This window comes from Condylostylus longicornis, unplaced genomic scaffold (assembly GCF_029603195.1).
Source record: "Condylostylus longicornis isolate FDR11 unplaced genomic scaffold, ASM2960319v2 ptg000010l, whole genome shotgun sequence".
NCBI classification, from domain to species: Eukaryota; Metazoa; Arthropoda; class Insecta; order Diptera; family Dolichopodidae; genus Condylostylus; species Condylostylus longicornis.
The window spans coordinates 17,907,259-17,923,564 of NW_026577979.1; the positions used below are offsets into that span (position 1 = coordinate 17,907,259).

Sequence of the window (16,306 nt, forward strand, 5' to 3'; positions counted from 1 at the left end):
TTAACAAGCATCCTTCAACATTTAATTCAATTTATTAATAAAATTTTAATCAGTTTTTGTATGATAATGTTACTTTTTATTAAATTAATGAAAATATTTTATCTTTATAAAATGTTAAATAATTTTTTTTTAAATATTTCTACCTGTATATTACAATAATGAAAATTATTTGAATAAAGAATAACGAAAATTCTAACTTTCATTAAGAATTTATAATAAATAATTTTGTCCATCACTGAATTAAACTAAAAAAATAAGATAAAAAAATGTAAAACTAATATTATTTATAATAAATTTTATTATATTATAAATTATATTAAAAATTGTGGAGGGAAAAAAAAGCCATTAAAATGTTACCAAGAAAAATAATAATATTGATAGCAATGCATTCCGAATTCATTATTTAAATCACTGAAAGTCAAATATTAATTGAATATAAAAATTATGGAATATATAAAATTCCATTATCATATAAAAATATTAAGAAATACACTTTCCTTATGTGTAGTAAATAATCTTCTAAATATGTATTTTTTTTTGTTTTGTTCTGGGCTAAAATTGATTTTAAATATTTACCAATTTATTATGGTTATCTAGCCAAGCAGCCAGAATTAAAACTACTTATAAATTTTTTTATGAATTTCTTTAGTTACATTATGAATATAATATGTTTTTACATATGAATTATTTTTATGCATTTATTTGTAAAAATTAAATTATTTGTAATATTATAGAATTAAAATGCACCAAATTAGCATTTTTACTCATTAAAAATAAACAAAATAATTATTTTGAAATTTTATAAAAAAAATTATAAATTTATTTTTTAATGTTAATATTTCCGAAAGAATTTAATTGAATAATTTAACTGAAAATAAATGGAAATTAAAAATTCATTTTAAATATAAAATTGCAAATCATTCCATATATACTAATATTATTATTAAATTTTCACATAATTTTGTTAAAAGATAGCAATTCAATCAAAAAATATCATTGATTATTAAACTTTTATTATTTTTTCAAATTTTGAAATTTTCAAAATATTTTTTAATTATGTACGCGGTACTTACTTGCGTTATATGATAGTAAGAAAATTTTCGAACATCATATTATTTATTTTATATTTATTAATATATTTATTTAACATACATGATTATTTCTCAAATACAAAAATTTAGTTCTAAATTAAACTTATAGTTTTCTTTAAATTGTGTACTTAAAATTTTTATTAAAAGGAAAAAATGTAATAAAGAATTGCGTTCAAATTTGAAATCGCATTCCATTTTTTATTGATTTGTATTCAAATTTTATATTTTTTTGCAAAATAGGGTGTTGCTTGTACAAAAACTTGTTAATTTTATTAATATTTTTTTAATTTAATAATTTTTTTGAATTCATTTAATTGCGTGTGTATTATATGTATTTAATCTATATTATTATCACTAAATCACTATAAATTTCTACATACAACTACAATATTTTTATTAAGATAAAAAATTAATTGAAAAATCTCGTTTTTTTTTTAATTAAAAATCAAAGAATAAAAATTTTAAGCTAAAATATGAATTTAAATGCATATGGATAATAAAATTATATGATGCTACATAATTTTGAGTACATGAAATATAAAAAATATGAAATTATGTAAAAATAATAAAAAAAAGAGGGTTGATTTTCATTTATTTTCAGTTAAAAAAGAAATATTTTGTAAATTTTTTAATAAATACGGTTTTATCAGTATTTGAAATTCTTTAATTTAGTTTGTGCCAACCGAAAACCATTATGTTTCTGGTTCAATGCTTCTAACAATTTTATTCCGCTTTAAATCATATTATTTTAAAGTTTATTCATTACATAAAAGATTAATATATGTAAACGTGTTTCTAAAATTGTTTGTGAAAGGAAAAAAAATTGACTTAATATTCAGTAAAAATTTATTATAATTATTCAGTTCTAAAAATATTCATTAAAAGAATAATATTTAAAAATACGAAAAAAATAAAAATACTTTTAATGCAAAGCAAAAAAAAAAGGTAAAAAAAGAGTTAAAACATAATGATAACGTAAATTAAGTTAAGCGATATTATCTTGAAACAATTGAGTTTTCATTTTTGTATACATAAATATTAGAGTTCTATATCTTATATCCTTTATTATTACATCAGCAGTATAAATTCAATTTAATCAATCCATACGGCAACTTCTCTTGCAACCAATTCCTTATTGATGAATAATATTCTCTGTAAATTCATTTAAAATAAATCAGTAAATAAATTATTAATGGAATTTTATATTAACAATTAAGAAATATTTTTTAGTTTTTATTTTTATATAAAATAGCAATAGTTTAAGTTATAATTGAAATGAATATTAAAAATTGCAGTTAAGTACTTATAAAATAATAATTTTATAAGTACTTAACTGCAGTAATAAGAAACTGCAATATTAAGAAATAATTATTATTCTAATATTTAAGCTTATTCATTATTTATTACATACATAGTTCTATATGCTTTATAATAAAAAACAATATGTAAAATTGTTTTAATATGCGTATAAATTTAAATTTTAAGATTTTATAACTTATAAACAGTGTTCTTTTAATTTTTGCGCCCAAATTGTGGGGGAAACATATTTTAAAATCATATTTTCTTTAATTCTATTCTTTATTCATAATTTATTTCATTACAATCATAAATTTCCATTTTTGAGCATTTTTGATACACTTTTCATAATAAAATTATTTAAAGTAAAATTATATTGAATTAATTAATTAAAATGTATTAAAATTATTTGTCTGGAATATTTATTAAATATATTGATAATTTTTCTGAATTTTCAATATTTATATTATTTTAAAATAATAAAAATTTCTTTTATAGAACTTGATTTTCTTCCTTGATATAAAAGAACAAAACATAAACCATATCGGCTTCTCGAATTAAAGAAAGTTTTCATTATTTTAGAATATTAATAAAATTATACATTTGTATAACGTTGTTTCAAACAAATGCAAACCTTTTTTCAATTCCAAATTATAGAATAAATAATAAAATATAAACTTTATACCTTTCCTCCAAGTACAGCAAAAAGATAAATTTCTGGTATATTATCTTCAGTATATCCAACAACTTGAGCTTGCAATATCATATTATTAGTCAAAGTTAAAATCATTGCTGGTACATCAACACCCCATGCATCGCCTACAAATTACATAGAAATAAATTTTTTTTTTAAATTATGTTGAAAATAAAATTATTAAAATATTCTTACCAATTGGACGTAAGTTGGATAAACAACAGTCAATTGCTTGGAATGGTATTGAAAGCAAATCTTGCCTAATTTGTCTTAAATCTTCATTATAAATTTGGGTAAAACCACCATGATCAACAAATTTTGCGAAACAAAAACCACGAAAAACTTGCACTATTTGCAATCTATACCAATTGTTGTTAATTCGGCCAACGCAAATAGCATTTTCTTTAAGTTGAGGTAAATATGGTGCATTTATTTCATTATATATACAGCATAAATACGATTGCAAAACTGATAAAAATGGATGAGATGGATGTAAAGGTTGCTGTACAAATAATGTAAGTAAATCACTTTCGGCAGTAACTGTGACTACAGTAACATCATTATTAATACCCTCAACTAAATTTAACTAAAAAAGAAATTGCAAAAAATTTAATTTTATTAATATTGTTTTCAAACAAAGAAAGTTTATAGTGCATGATTTTGAATTTAGTTAATTTCAATTTGAAAAACTCATATAACTTAGTTTAATAATTTACCTAATTTTTGCTATTATTGGACACGAGAAGTTATAGGCTTTTCTTAAGTTTTTGGTCTTATGGAAATAAGGTTAACCCTATTTCCATCTTAAAGATGGAAATAAGGTTAACCTTCTGGAAACTTATTATTCATACGGTAGATAAACCGGCAGCAGTCATTAATCAATTAAAAGGTGTAATAAAAAATATCTAAAAGACCTTTCTGTTTATCATTCTGCTGCTGAAAACGTTTAGTATCCACAAAGCACAAAGAAGTTTTGCGGGCTACGCGGTCGTACCGTACGATTTCGGGAAAGACGGCGATAATAATCCCAATTGACTTTCTAGAGCTAGAATGGAAGAAAACATGTTAGACACACTCAAGAAAAGGCAGCCAAGTAACAATAGCGAAAGAGATATTGCAATAATGCAAATTTTGGTGTAATGTAAAGAATAAATGGATGTCAAGATTGTTCCTTGACATAGAAATTTAGGTCGACTGCACATAGAGCGAGCATAACTACTAAATTAGGCAGTTTTTGATAGAAAAGAATACTTTCATTCTTTCCTTAACTAGGTGAATGAAGTGAGAAGCCCTGAAAATAGAAACTGCAGCAATCCAAGCACAATGCGTTTCATTCTTCTTGCTTTCTTAACAGAATATATTAGAGGCAAAGTTACCTAGCAAGAACACACAAAGATATTGGGTTACTTCCGGCTTGCAAATTTAATAAAGAAATAGAAAGGCAAAATGCAGATTAAGTATTGTTGAAAGCGACCCAGTTTAAATTACCCCTCGTAGGAAGTTTAGTAAATTGAAATTTCCCTCTAGGCCAAGCATCTTCCAATCTCGTATTGATAAAACAATCGTCTTTATTATTATTTTTAAAAAATACAATTAATACAATTAGTTTTAAAGTTTAAAATAGGTATTCGCATTTTTATGTAGGTATTCGCATTAATGTTTGTATGTGTCATTTTGCTATTGACGTATTTTTTCGACTTTCTGACGTCGTTTGAAATACTTATTACTAAGAAAATTTATATAAAAAAAAAATTTAATTACTTAAATTTAATTAAATTTAAAAAAAAATTAAGTTTAAACTTAGACAGTTAACACTCTAAGATAATATGAACGGGAGTAGAAATATAGGGAAAAGTAAAGAATTTTTGTAGAACAACGTTACGGAATAGAGAAGCTCGTCATATATATAAAGGAGGGGTCGTTATTGTTGAACATTTTTTTTTAATTCAGTTCCATATTTAGTAATAATTTGTTTAATACAGTTGGTACACAAAAGTATTCCAAATTTCCAAACTAAAAAGTTTATATTTTGAGTAAAAGCTGGAAATTTTTTAATAATTTTCGTAAATTTCTAATATGTAGATACAATATAATTTTATAGATAAAATGAATTGTGTTTATAAAAACATAAAATTTTTAATAAATAAGATTTTTTTTATGTTCTGACTAGGGTTGACAGATGTACGTATTTTAAACGTATCGTATGTATTTTCTACAAAACCAATGCGATTTGCGAAATGTTATTTATTTTACACGCTTGAAGAAATGAGAGGAATCGACTTACTTTGAAAAATATAGAAACAATAGTTCTCATTAAACACAATTACAATTTGATGTGGAAGGATTTTTATAATTATGTATGTTTTAATTTGGAAACGCTGAAATAATAAAAAAAAATTAAATCAATTAAAAAACACGATTAAAAATTTTAATAAAGTTGACTCAAACCAATGGTTTGTATTGTAGCACTTTTTCCTTCAACAAGTGAAAATTCTGCTTTTAAATACAGTCTATGTATACCTATCACAATATTAAAATTATTTTCATTCATATACAAAACTATTTCTAGGATTGCATATATTTAGGATGAACGATTTATGCAGTCTTTGAAATAAAGCAAAAATTAGTATAAAGTGGGGTTAACACAATGCTCGATTTTAAGGGTTAATTGTGTGAGTTGAGAAAAATAATTATATTTTTTAATGTCATGGAATTTACCGTTAGCTTTTTGTTTTTATAGAAATTTGAAAAAGCTTGCGGTTTCGGAAATATAAGGTGTCAAAAATTCAAATTTTACAAATTTCAAGAGGCGATAACTTGAGAGGGGGTGGAGATGGAAAAAAATTTTCTTCAAACGAAGTGAACTAAGGTAAGTGTCCCTATTACTGACATATTTCGCAACAAATTCAACTTTGGCGTGAGATATTTTATATGTGGGACACAACAAGTGATCGTGTTTCCGATTTTTTGAATAATTTGGATAATTGAGAATAATGTTTTTTATAAAATTATTTAATCAAAATATTTTTTAATTCATAATTTTTCGATTAAAGATGAAAAGAAAAAATGTTCCTAATATTGACATATCCGCAAATGTTTGTGTCTATTACTGACAGTTTGTGTTCTTAATACTGACAATGTAGTTTCATATGCTGTAATCTATATTCTATATATGAATAATGGTTAAAATGGTTAAAATGATAATATTCAATAAAAATGGAATAATAATTTAGATTTCTACGGATGTTTCATCTTATTTCAAAAAAAAAATTAAAAATGAATCAAAATATAATTCAAACAAAAAATAAAAACATATTTTTTATTGAATTAAAGGTAAAAATATGTGAAATTCAGCTGATTTGAATTTATTATTACTGTAGAATGTACTTTTACTAGTAGTCTTAATATGCAACAATGAATAAATAAAAATTTTTAAAAGAAATTTATGAAAATCTAATTCGAAATTACATAATGTTTTATAAAGTATTATAAGTAATATTTGCTGCAAATATATTCTTATAAATAATACTCGTACCTATGATGTACCATATCACGCAAAATTATAAGAAATCATTCTAAAGCTGCTTTTTGCTTTAACAAAGACTATTTATGTATTAAGTACGTAACGAGAGCAACCCATTGTTAATTTTTAGAACAACATTTTGGGTTATTAAAAAGGGCTACTTTTCTTATTTAAAGAGGGCCATTTCCGTTGTAATATTTGTTATGACGTTAATGTTTACATTAATTTTAAAGCATTTTTTTAGAAAGCGAATTGTACTGTTTTATTGACAGTATTGTATACAATATTGACACACAATTTAATAGACGAATATCACTATTAAAAAGCTAAAACGGTCGTAGTCAGATATAGGTTTTCACAAATGTAATCGATTTTCATTCGACAGAAATAGTTAAAACAATTTTAAAGTATAAAGAAATTATTTTAATTAATTAAAATGAATCTCAAAATTAAAACTTTATACTGACACAATTTTGTACATAATATTGACCCTCTTTAGATCGTATTACTGACACCAGTTTTTAAAGGTAAAATACTCCGAACCTGTAGTAAATTCTAAGTGTCAGAATTCGGACATTAGAAAGAAAATTCAAATTCGATTTTAATTAAATAAATACGAAAATAAAAATTTAAATATTTTAAAAGTGGAGTAATTTATAAAAATACGGATTTTTGACGTATTACTGACACATATGTCAGTAATAGAAGCATGGTCGAATTTTAGATGTTTCTAATACTGACAGAAATTATTTGTTAAAATTCTTATTTATTTAATGTTTTTACTCCGAATTACTTATAAAATAAGATAAAAAATAATCAAAATATTTAATTTAATATAAATACATATATTTTTAACCCTCAAATAAGTCAAAAAGCAATAAAAACAAAATCGGAAAAATTAAGCAAAAAGTATAAGAAATTCTCCAATTCAACCCACCATTGCTATGTCTATGGAAACAAAACTGATTTATGTTCAATATTTTGGAGTTATTTCAAAACTAAATAAAAGGAAGTATTGCGATAATTTGAATTAATCTAGAAATAAAAATATATATATATGTTGTATAGAGAAAATCTCTTAATAATTATAAAATACCTCATATATGTCAGTATTACCGCCACTGTCAGTATTAGCTACACTTACCTTATTTGCTAATATCTAAAAGCGCTTAAAATTTTAAGCTTCTACAGGCTGGGGTCTAGAAGAAAAATTAAATCAAAAATTGGGAAAAAAAGGACTTTAGATAACGGTTAATTTGAACGGCCATTTTGTTTTTCTGTCTTACGGTTTCATTGTAACAAATAGTTAAAAAAGGCCATTTTTAGGGTTTTGGGGGAGTATAACTTCTAGAGGGGGGGAGGTAAAAATTTTGTTCTATAGAAATTAATTTCTAGCAAAGATCTATGTACGTATTAAATTTCAGCTTTCTATCTTCAAGGGTGTAGAAGTTTTCTAAACAAAAAAAGTGTCCACGGACGGAAGGACAGAGTGAAACTAATAAGCATTTTTTTTCAAAATTTTTTTGGAAAAGTGCTAAAAATTTCTAATGGGGAGCAGATAAATATTTAAGAAATTTATTATTGATTAATTCCAAACATTTTCTTTCTGAAATAGAAAGAAAATTAATAAGTCTTAATGTTTTTTTTTGTCTATATTGTTTTAGTTTTTCATTTAATTTATAGTAAAAAAAATGTATTAAGATTAAGAAATTTTCCCTGATGCACGTATTTTTGAAAATTTTTATCTGACAACCAAAGTTCTCGTTATAATTTAAAAAAAATTTTATTAGAAATTGAAATAATTAAAGAATATAGCAATAAAGCATTAATTAAATATTTCAACATAATTATTTTATTTAAAATTTCAAATTATCATTTTCTAAATTTTATAATTAAATAATCCAAATTTTAATTTACTCAAATCAATAAAAAAAAAAAAAAACAATTCTTTTTCATCCCACTTGTTAATGACTAATAAAATTTAAGAGATGCGTGATTATTTTTAAACAACTTTTGGTATAAAAATAAATATCTTTTATACGTATTTAAATATTTGTTTGTTGCGTCTGTTATATTAAATAAATTCGTTGGTACTTGTTTTGATTTAGAAAGCTTTAGAGATTTAAGTATTTCAATTTGAAAAGGGTAAGATTAAAAGTAAATATAGGAAATTATTTATCGGTGTTAAAAATCAAAATTGCACCTAAAATTTTCCAAAAAAAACCTAATATAAGAATTTCAAAATAAAATTCACAAAACTTATAAATTATTCAATAATATATGAATTTGTATTTTGTAAAATATATGTGTTTGTATATAAAATATATGTAATTATGATACAAATATATATTTGTAAACTATGTTAATTTTATACAGGTAATTCGCAAGGCAAATAATTATTAATATTTTTAAAGTGCGCAATTAGAAACCATAAATAAAATTATAGTTATTTTAAATCAAATTTGATGTTGAAAAAAATTGTTAACTACACTCATCCCTCGCTTAACGAAAGCTCGTTATACGGAATTTTGGTTTTACGGAATTTAAAAATTAAGCCAAAGTCTCCTTTTACGAAAAAAAAAATCGATTTACGAATAATTTTTCTAGGAATTTTTTTAAATATACATTCTTACATATATGCTAAATAATATGTAGATACATAAAAACCATTGTGATTATGTATGAATATGTACTCCAATGTTGTAACGTAACGTAATTAAAAAGATCCGATTTACGAAATTCGACATTTCCGGACCATATTAGTTCCGTAAAACAAGGGATGAGTGTACTAGTATTTATGTAACTATTTACTAATAAAATATTTAAGCCTAAGGTAATGTTTATATATACGACAAAATCTTAGATATCATTTGAATCTAATTAAGGTCGCACATGTAAACTTTGTTTGACATCAGACTTTGTCTGATGACAAATAATGGGAATTTGAAAGTAAAATTCAGAAAATCAAATTTTTTTTAAAGTTTTGATCAGCAATCAGCTGATATTCATTTTTGTTAAAATTTTTGTAGCAAATCGCTAAATTTTGACGTAAAGTCTGAAAAACATTATAAAATTTCAGCCTAACGTGCAAACAGTCATGATATAAAGGTGAGTGTAGATGATAGTGTAGTCTTTGCACTATGTAGACAGTATATGGAAACAGTACCTAATAATTATTAGAAATCAAATAAACAATAAATTTTCAGTAGATAACTCATTAAATCCCTCTCATACTGATAACTTATTTTATGATAAAAATCAAATAAAATAGAAGAGTTTACTAAAAGCGAATCAATTATTCAAATATGTATTTATATTTGTACACGTGCATGATTATTTGTAAAAAATTTTCCAACTAAAATATTTTTTTCTAAAAATATTAGACATTTCAAAAAGAAAATTTTCTATAAAAAGCTTTCGTTTAGGTAGGTTATTAGTCATAATACACACGTATTAAGGACCAATTAAGCGTATTAGGACCAACAATTCATTTTTCTTGAGAAAATTTATATAAATACATATAGTTAGAAAATATTTATACTCGGCAGTTTCTAGTTATATGAACAGTATTTTTACCTTTGGCAACAGTATATGTATATATACCCATCGGTGATATTCGACCGTCGATAAGCGTTGATATTCGACCGTCTATTATAAATGCATTATGCCCTTATATTACATACATTTATACGCATTCATTTTGCTCGAATTCTATATTGGTATGGGTAGAAAGTAACGCCGAAAAACAAAATATTTTTGCTTTTACTAACATGACGAAATTTTTCAAATACATTTAATCATTTTATTCCAATACCTCTTGAAACTTTTAATTGAAAGAATTTATAGCTTTTATATTAGATAATATTGAAAAGTTTCTTAAATATGTCATCGCTTTGTTTAATCTTTTTATATAGTAAAATTTCAAATTAACTTGAATCTCACCCGATTTGATTTTGCGTTTTAGGTTTATAAATAGCAAACATTTCAATGTTGTTCAATGTAACGTATTAGTATCATAAAAATGAACCTATTTAAGTGCCAATATACTTAGATAATTGTATATAGAGTAAGGTATCTATAACTACCACCTTTCTACTTATAATTCGTTAATAATAATTAATTAAATACTTCCTATTAATTGTCAATAAAAACAATTTCGAAATAAGTAGGTGAAGTATATGTGCATGTGTCTATGCATTTTTATAAAAACAAATAAATAATTCTCTTCTACGCGATCTTATTTACACAAAAACCCGTAAATATTTCTTATCAAATATTTTATTTGCAACATTTTAATTTTGTTTTTAATAAATAGATATATTATTTATGTACATAAACAACATTTATATTGAGTAATATGTACATACATAAGTACAGATATATTTTAAAAAGGTTAAGATTGTTATCAGCTGTTTGACACGTACATAGGTTATAGATACCATACGGCTTTTCAATCTAAGTATAAAAAGTTTACAACATAACCAAACAAAACCAAAGCAAAATTTTTTTCATTTCCTTTTAAAAATTCTTTAAAAAATTCTGTTAAACTTGAAAATTAGAAAAAAAATTTACCTGTAAATAATTTTCTGGTGGTAATTGTACAATTTGATCTGTTGTTAATGCACTAATCCGTTTTAATGTTAAATTCGGGAATTGCTTCTTTGGCAATATTTTACGTATTAATGTTAATGCTGAATAAACTTCACTTTGGGAACCAGTTATAACGCATACTTTATAATCATCACAAAATGTATGCTTTTTAATGATAATTGATGTCCCAGTTTGTGATTTAATTCTATTCAAATTTTTTTTATTTTTACCATAGAATTTACCAATAAATTTATTTGGTAATAGAAATTCATATTTAATATTTTTATCTGATGAAGAAATTGATGGACTTTCTAATGATGATTGATAATTATAATCCGGTGATGATGTTGAATTGCTTAATAGACATTTTCTATTATTATTGCTATTGTTATTATTTATAGTACTTGATGAATTTGTTGAACAATCATCATAATCATTACAATTATTATTATTATATTCATCAACTATTAAACTAGACTCATCAAAATTAGACATTTTAAATATTGGTGAAGCTTTAACAACTTCAGTTTTGCTATCATTAATATTGCATCTTCTTGTTGCTGTTAGTTTTCTAGGTGTACCTGGTAGACGTACAGTTGATGGTGTAAAACTGCACGATGATGCAGATATAATAAAATTATCATTATCTTCATCTTCATCATTAATATGATCTAATGGTTTAATACCATTTAATAAATTATTATTTGAATATATTGATATTGGAGCTGATCTACATAATTCACTATTTTCAGTTGGACTATTCATTTTTTTAGCAATATTAACTGATTTGCCACCATCTACACCATTTAATTTTTCTTCATCATCATCATTATCAATATTAAATTTGGATGATGAATTCTTTAGCTGCTGCTGATTTTGATTATGTTTAGATATTTTACCATTTGATAATTTTTTTAGGTTGTCGTCTGATTTACGCCGACGATACAAGTATATTCCATAAATTAATGCCAACCCTGGTACTGAAATATACATAATAATTTTTCTGGATACCATTTTCTCAATTTTTATAATTATTTTTAACTTCAAATGAATTTTAAACAATTAATATATAATTTTAAAAATTATTTTTTAAAACTCAACACGTGTTTTGCTTTTAGTGAAGACTTCACAACTTTTACACAGCTGGCTGAAAATAAAATTACGGCGACGATGGGCTGAATAGAGATTGTTTGCGTTGCTGTTTTTATTTTGTTTTCTGTTTTCTTCTTTCAGCAAATAACATGTGCTCAGCTGTTGACCCAATAAACATTTAGTTTCCAACAAGCAAAACGCTATTGACGTGAATTTAATTTTAAAATTTTTAATTTTACGTTCACGTTTTGATTTCATATAAATGTTTAATGATAAAATAAAAAATTGAACGAGAATATATTAATTGTAATTTAAGGTTACAAATTCGACTAGACATTCAAGTATTTGTTATTTCGAATTATTAGGAGGTAGTGATATCGTAAAAACATAAAAAACTTTATTATAGACACGAACATACGAATTAGTTGGTTTTTACTACAATAATATCGAGCTTTATTGAGTCTACGTATATTACTATTATTAGGTGATTTAATACTCAGAAAAAAAGCTGATGTTAGTCACTTAATTATAATCTTTATTGTTACATGAAAATGTGACGGTTTCTGTCAACTACTTTAATATATTATGTTATTAAGAAACACTTAAAATGACAGTACTGGTAAACTCTATTTATAGAAAAAACGAGAAATTAGGCTTGAATAATAAATCCCAAAAATGCGTTTCAAAATTTGACAGTTGCGAAAAAAAAATTATGCTTCAATGTAATCATATAAGGATGTACGAAATAAAGATTAAACTTCAAAGCAACTCTTCAAAATTGTTTTATTTTCTAATGTTGAATGCCTGTCAAACTGTACGACTCGAGGCTTAGACATAAAATAGTTTTGAACTAATTTGAATCCCATTGAACTGTTTTGAAATTCGATCAATAAAAATTAATTAAAATGTAAAAACCTTGAGACCAAAACTGTTCCGTTTTTACTTAGAAACTCAGATATTTCGGATGACACTTCACTAAAAAAGAGTATTTGGATCTCAATGGCTATCATTAAAGTAATCAATAGTCTTAGCAAGTTGCCGGCAAGAAAGTTGCAAATCTACAAAAACATTATTAATGCAATGGAAAACTTGTCAGTTTATTGTTAATTTGTTTTGAGCAACTACTTTGACATTTTGAAAATAAAAAAAAGGTTAAAAATAAATAATTCTTGATTTTTTTATATAAATTAAAATGTTAACAGCATAATATATTGCCGAAAATATCATTTTTCTTATTTTTTTGGTTTAAAATAACAACTGTGATGAGCTGGATTCATTGGAAGTAAATTCAAAATTAACGTGAAAACAGAATAAGAGCCTTTTTCCGCGGCGAAATGTCAAAATTCATGTAAATTACGCTACTTATATAAATGGCACTGGGTAGAATGAAACGAGATTACAGCCGGAAATTTAATCAATGGCAGTGATAGCCTAAAAGGATATTTTGCCGTTGGCGATTTGTTCTTTATATTATCTGTCTCCATGCATGTGTGAAATTATATTCAAGGCACTGAACAACTCATTTCGCTGTCGTCGTGTGTTTACAATGAAATTCGTTCGTCGTTTTTCGCTTTGTTTTTACACTTAGTACGGAGGTTTAGAATTACACAGTTTTTTTGTCATAAAAATTCAAATTAAGTGTAGTAAAACAAGATGCGTTAGAAATATTAGATCGAAACGAAATAACTGAGCTAAGCTCAAATTCGGCGAATGAAGAAATTCGCATTAACTGTAGTTTTCGCAAAATAATTAAAAAAAATCACTTGTTATAGGCGCACTTCATTAAATTCGTGTACTAAAAAAGGAATTGCCTATTAATATTACATATAATGACCTCGGCAAAAGAAGTATAGCAAACCAATAATGTCGGTAGGCCTTAATAAATAGAAACGACATGCGTGCATATTTTCAATTCAAGTTTACTTAAAGTAGAATTAATTACCCCTCAATCAAAAAATAATGTTTAGAATAGGAAGGCACCGAGCTTTCAGTTAAAATGCAAAGTTTGAAATCTTTAAAATTTAAGATGTGTGATTGGTTTCGAAAATAAGATTATGTAGTTTGTCAAAGTCCTCTAAACCAAAAGTATGTAAACTTGACAGTTAAACATAACTTTTTATATACACACATATTTATTATAGTTGTATACATGCACTTGTATAAAAAAATATTATATGTATGTGCTTAAAGAATAACAAAGGAAGAAATAATTACTATGCTTCATGTCCGTTTAACATAAATTACATTTATATATTCTTAAAATAAGAAAACAAGCAAATATACAAATTGCACACGATTATAAGAACTAATTTTGTACTTATACATTTATCTGCCAAACGTTACATACTTACATATTCCAAATATTATGTAGATAAGCATGTATGTGTATATAAATAAAAAATAAGAAACTAACTACATAGCTAAACTATCAACAATAACACTAAAATAATTTTTTTAATTCTTTTCTATCTTCTTCATCTCGCTTTCTCTGTTGTGCAGCAAGATTATTTAATTCTTTGGCCACAACATTTTTAAGTACCGGATCAAGTTCAGCTGCTTTTTGTAAATCTTTCTTTGCTAGGTCTGGATTCCATACGCCCAAATGGGCTTTACCGCGACGAAACAAGGCTTTTACATTATTAGGATCCAACTGTAAAACCTCATTGCAGTGTTCAATTACAGCATAATAGTCATTATCTATAAGGCGACATTGGGAAAAATTTAGTAAAAGTGGAACCTTCATTTCAGCTAACTCAAGCCATTCTGTATCATGTGGTTTTTCCCTTGAAAAATAAAATAGTTTTGATAGTGCAATATGTATATGTACTTGCATGTACACCAAAAGTTTATAATTCCTTACTTAAGCATCAATTGTTCAATCATACCCAAAGCTTGCATGTAACAATCTTGAGCATTTTTTATGTCTTTGGTTTTGTATAAATCATTTCCTTTTTCTCTTAGGTCCTTGATTGCTGTTAATTTTTCATCATCTGTCATTTGCCATCGTTCTTTCTGATATTGTTCTGGCAACTCAATAGATATCAATTCAATAGTGAATTCTAGGTCACAAGGGTTTGCAAATAATTCATCCAAATCTTCGTACCCGATTCCTTCGTTTTGTAATGTCATACCACAACAATGTCTTCTTTCTTCAACTTTTTTGTTAACATCTCTTAATGTTTTTGAGATAAACGGATATTGGGTAACCAACTAAAATGAGAATTTAAATGATTCTTTCTTATAGTAATTAACAAATTTATTACCGATTTGTCAACAGTGAATTTTGCTACCTCATTTAAGGCCATTTTCTGGACGGCAACCTCCCATACTTCTAATTTAAATTTTTTACCTAAAACTAATTTCATAGGTTGATCTATTTTACGACTATCGTCTAATAGCTTTTTATTGTCACATCTTCTAGTTTGAAAATGAAATTTAACCTTAATGTTAAATATATATCAATAATAAAATAAATAAATCATATTAATAAGTTAAAAATCTTATTGCATTTTATTTAATTTGGAATTATATACATATTAGGTAGGTACATACCTAATGAACGTTACAGTAAGAACGCACAACTTACCCTCGTTCCAGGAGTTAAAGGAATGTATTCCTTTCCTACGTATAAAATTTCTTTTTTAATTAATGGCGTTAATTCTTTGGAATTCATTTTGAGAACTAAATGAGATCTACGATCTATTATAACAAAATTAAATAACAATTGTTAATATTATTTTATCTTTATTTTTATAAAAAAATGTTTAGTAAATGTCAGATTGGTAATGTCAGAAATTTAAATTGACAATCCAATTTACGATTTCAGCACTTTTAAATGACATATAAATTTACGATTTAAACAAAGAAACAACATGAAGCGATAATTGATTTGCGAAATCGCTTTTCTGAGCGAGGTTTTTGAATTTTTAACATGTATGTAGGTGAGTACATATTAAATCTGTCTGGTATAAGAAAGTTTTACCAGACAGACTTAAAATAAGTGAAAACTTTATGAAAAAA

At 24.7% G+C, this 16,306-nt stretch overlaps 2 protein-coding genes across 2 annotated transcripts; both read right to left on the minus strand.

Moving 5' to 3' along the window:
* Positions 1-1,369: 1,369 nt before the first annotated feature.
* On the minus strand, positions 1,370-12,348 carry LOC129618959 (A-kinase anchor protein 1, mitochondrial). Its single transcript, XM_055533999.1, has 4 exons — positions 11,177-12,348; positions 3,277-3,667; positions 3,073-3,206; positions 1,370-2,243 (listed from the first exon to the last, which is right to left on the minus strand). The coding sequence occupies exons 1-4, from the start codon at positions 12,206-12,208 to the stop codon at positions 2,184-2,186; spliced, it is 1,617 nt and encodes a 538-aa protein (XP_055389974.1). The 5' UTR covers positions 12,209-12,348; the 3' UTR covers positions 1,370-2,183.
* Positions 12,349-14,511: 2,163 nt separating this feature from the next.
* LOC129619080 (AH receptor-interacting protein) lies at positions 14,512-16,029 on the minus strand. Its single transcript, XM_055534162.1, has 4 exons — positions 15,873-16,029; positions 15,550-15,726; positions 15,147-15,496; positions 14,512-15,069 (listed from the first exon to the last, which is right to left on the minus strand). Exons 1-4 carry the CDS (start codon positions 15,957-15,959, stop codon positions 14,727-14,729), a joined length of 957 nt encoding a protein of 318 aa, XP_055390137.1. The 5' UTR covers positions 15,960-16,029; the 3' UTR covers positions 14,512-14,726.
* Between the last annotated feature and the right edge of the window lie 277 nt (positions 16,030-16,306).

What these genes read in the sequence shown, in the direction of transcription:
- LOC129618959 (XM_055533999.1), bottom strand. Translation starts at nt 12,208, where the DNA reads ATGGTATCCAGAAAAATTATTATGTATATTTCAGTACCAGGGTTGGCA. An exon ending in ATCCAACTTACGTCCAATTG is followed by an intron (nt 3,207 to 3,276) that starts GTAAGAATATTT and finishes TGTAATTTGTAG; the next exon opens with GCGATGCATGGGGTGTTGAT. An exon ending in TTGCTGTACTTGGAGGAAAG is followed by an intron (nt 2,244 to 3,072) that starts GTATAAAGTTTA and finishes ATGAATTTACAG; the next exon opens with AGAATATTATTCATCAATAA.
- LOC129619080 (XM_055534162.1), bottom strand. Translation starts at nt 15,959, where the DNA reads ATGAATTCCAAAGAATTAACGCCATTAATTAAAAAAGAAATTTTATAC. An exon ending in AATTCACTGTTGACAAATCG is followed by an intron (nt 15,497 to 15,549) that starts GTAATAAATTTG and finishes TTCTCATTTTAG; the next exon opens with TTGGTTACCCAATATCCGTT. An exon ending in ATTGAACAATTGATGCTTAA is followed by an intron (nt 15,070 to 15,146) that starts GTAAGGAATTAT and finishes TTATTTTTCAAG; the next exon opens with GGAAAAACCACATGATACAG.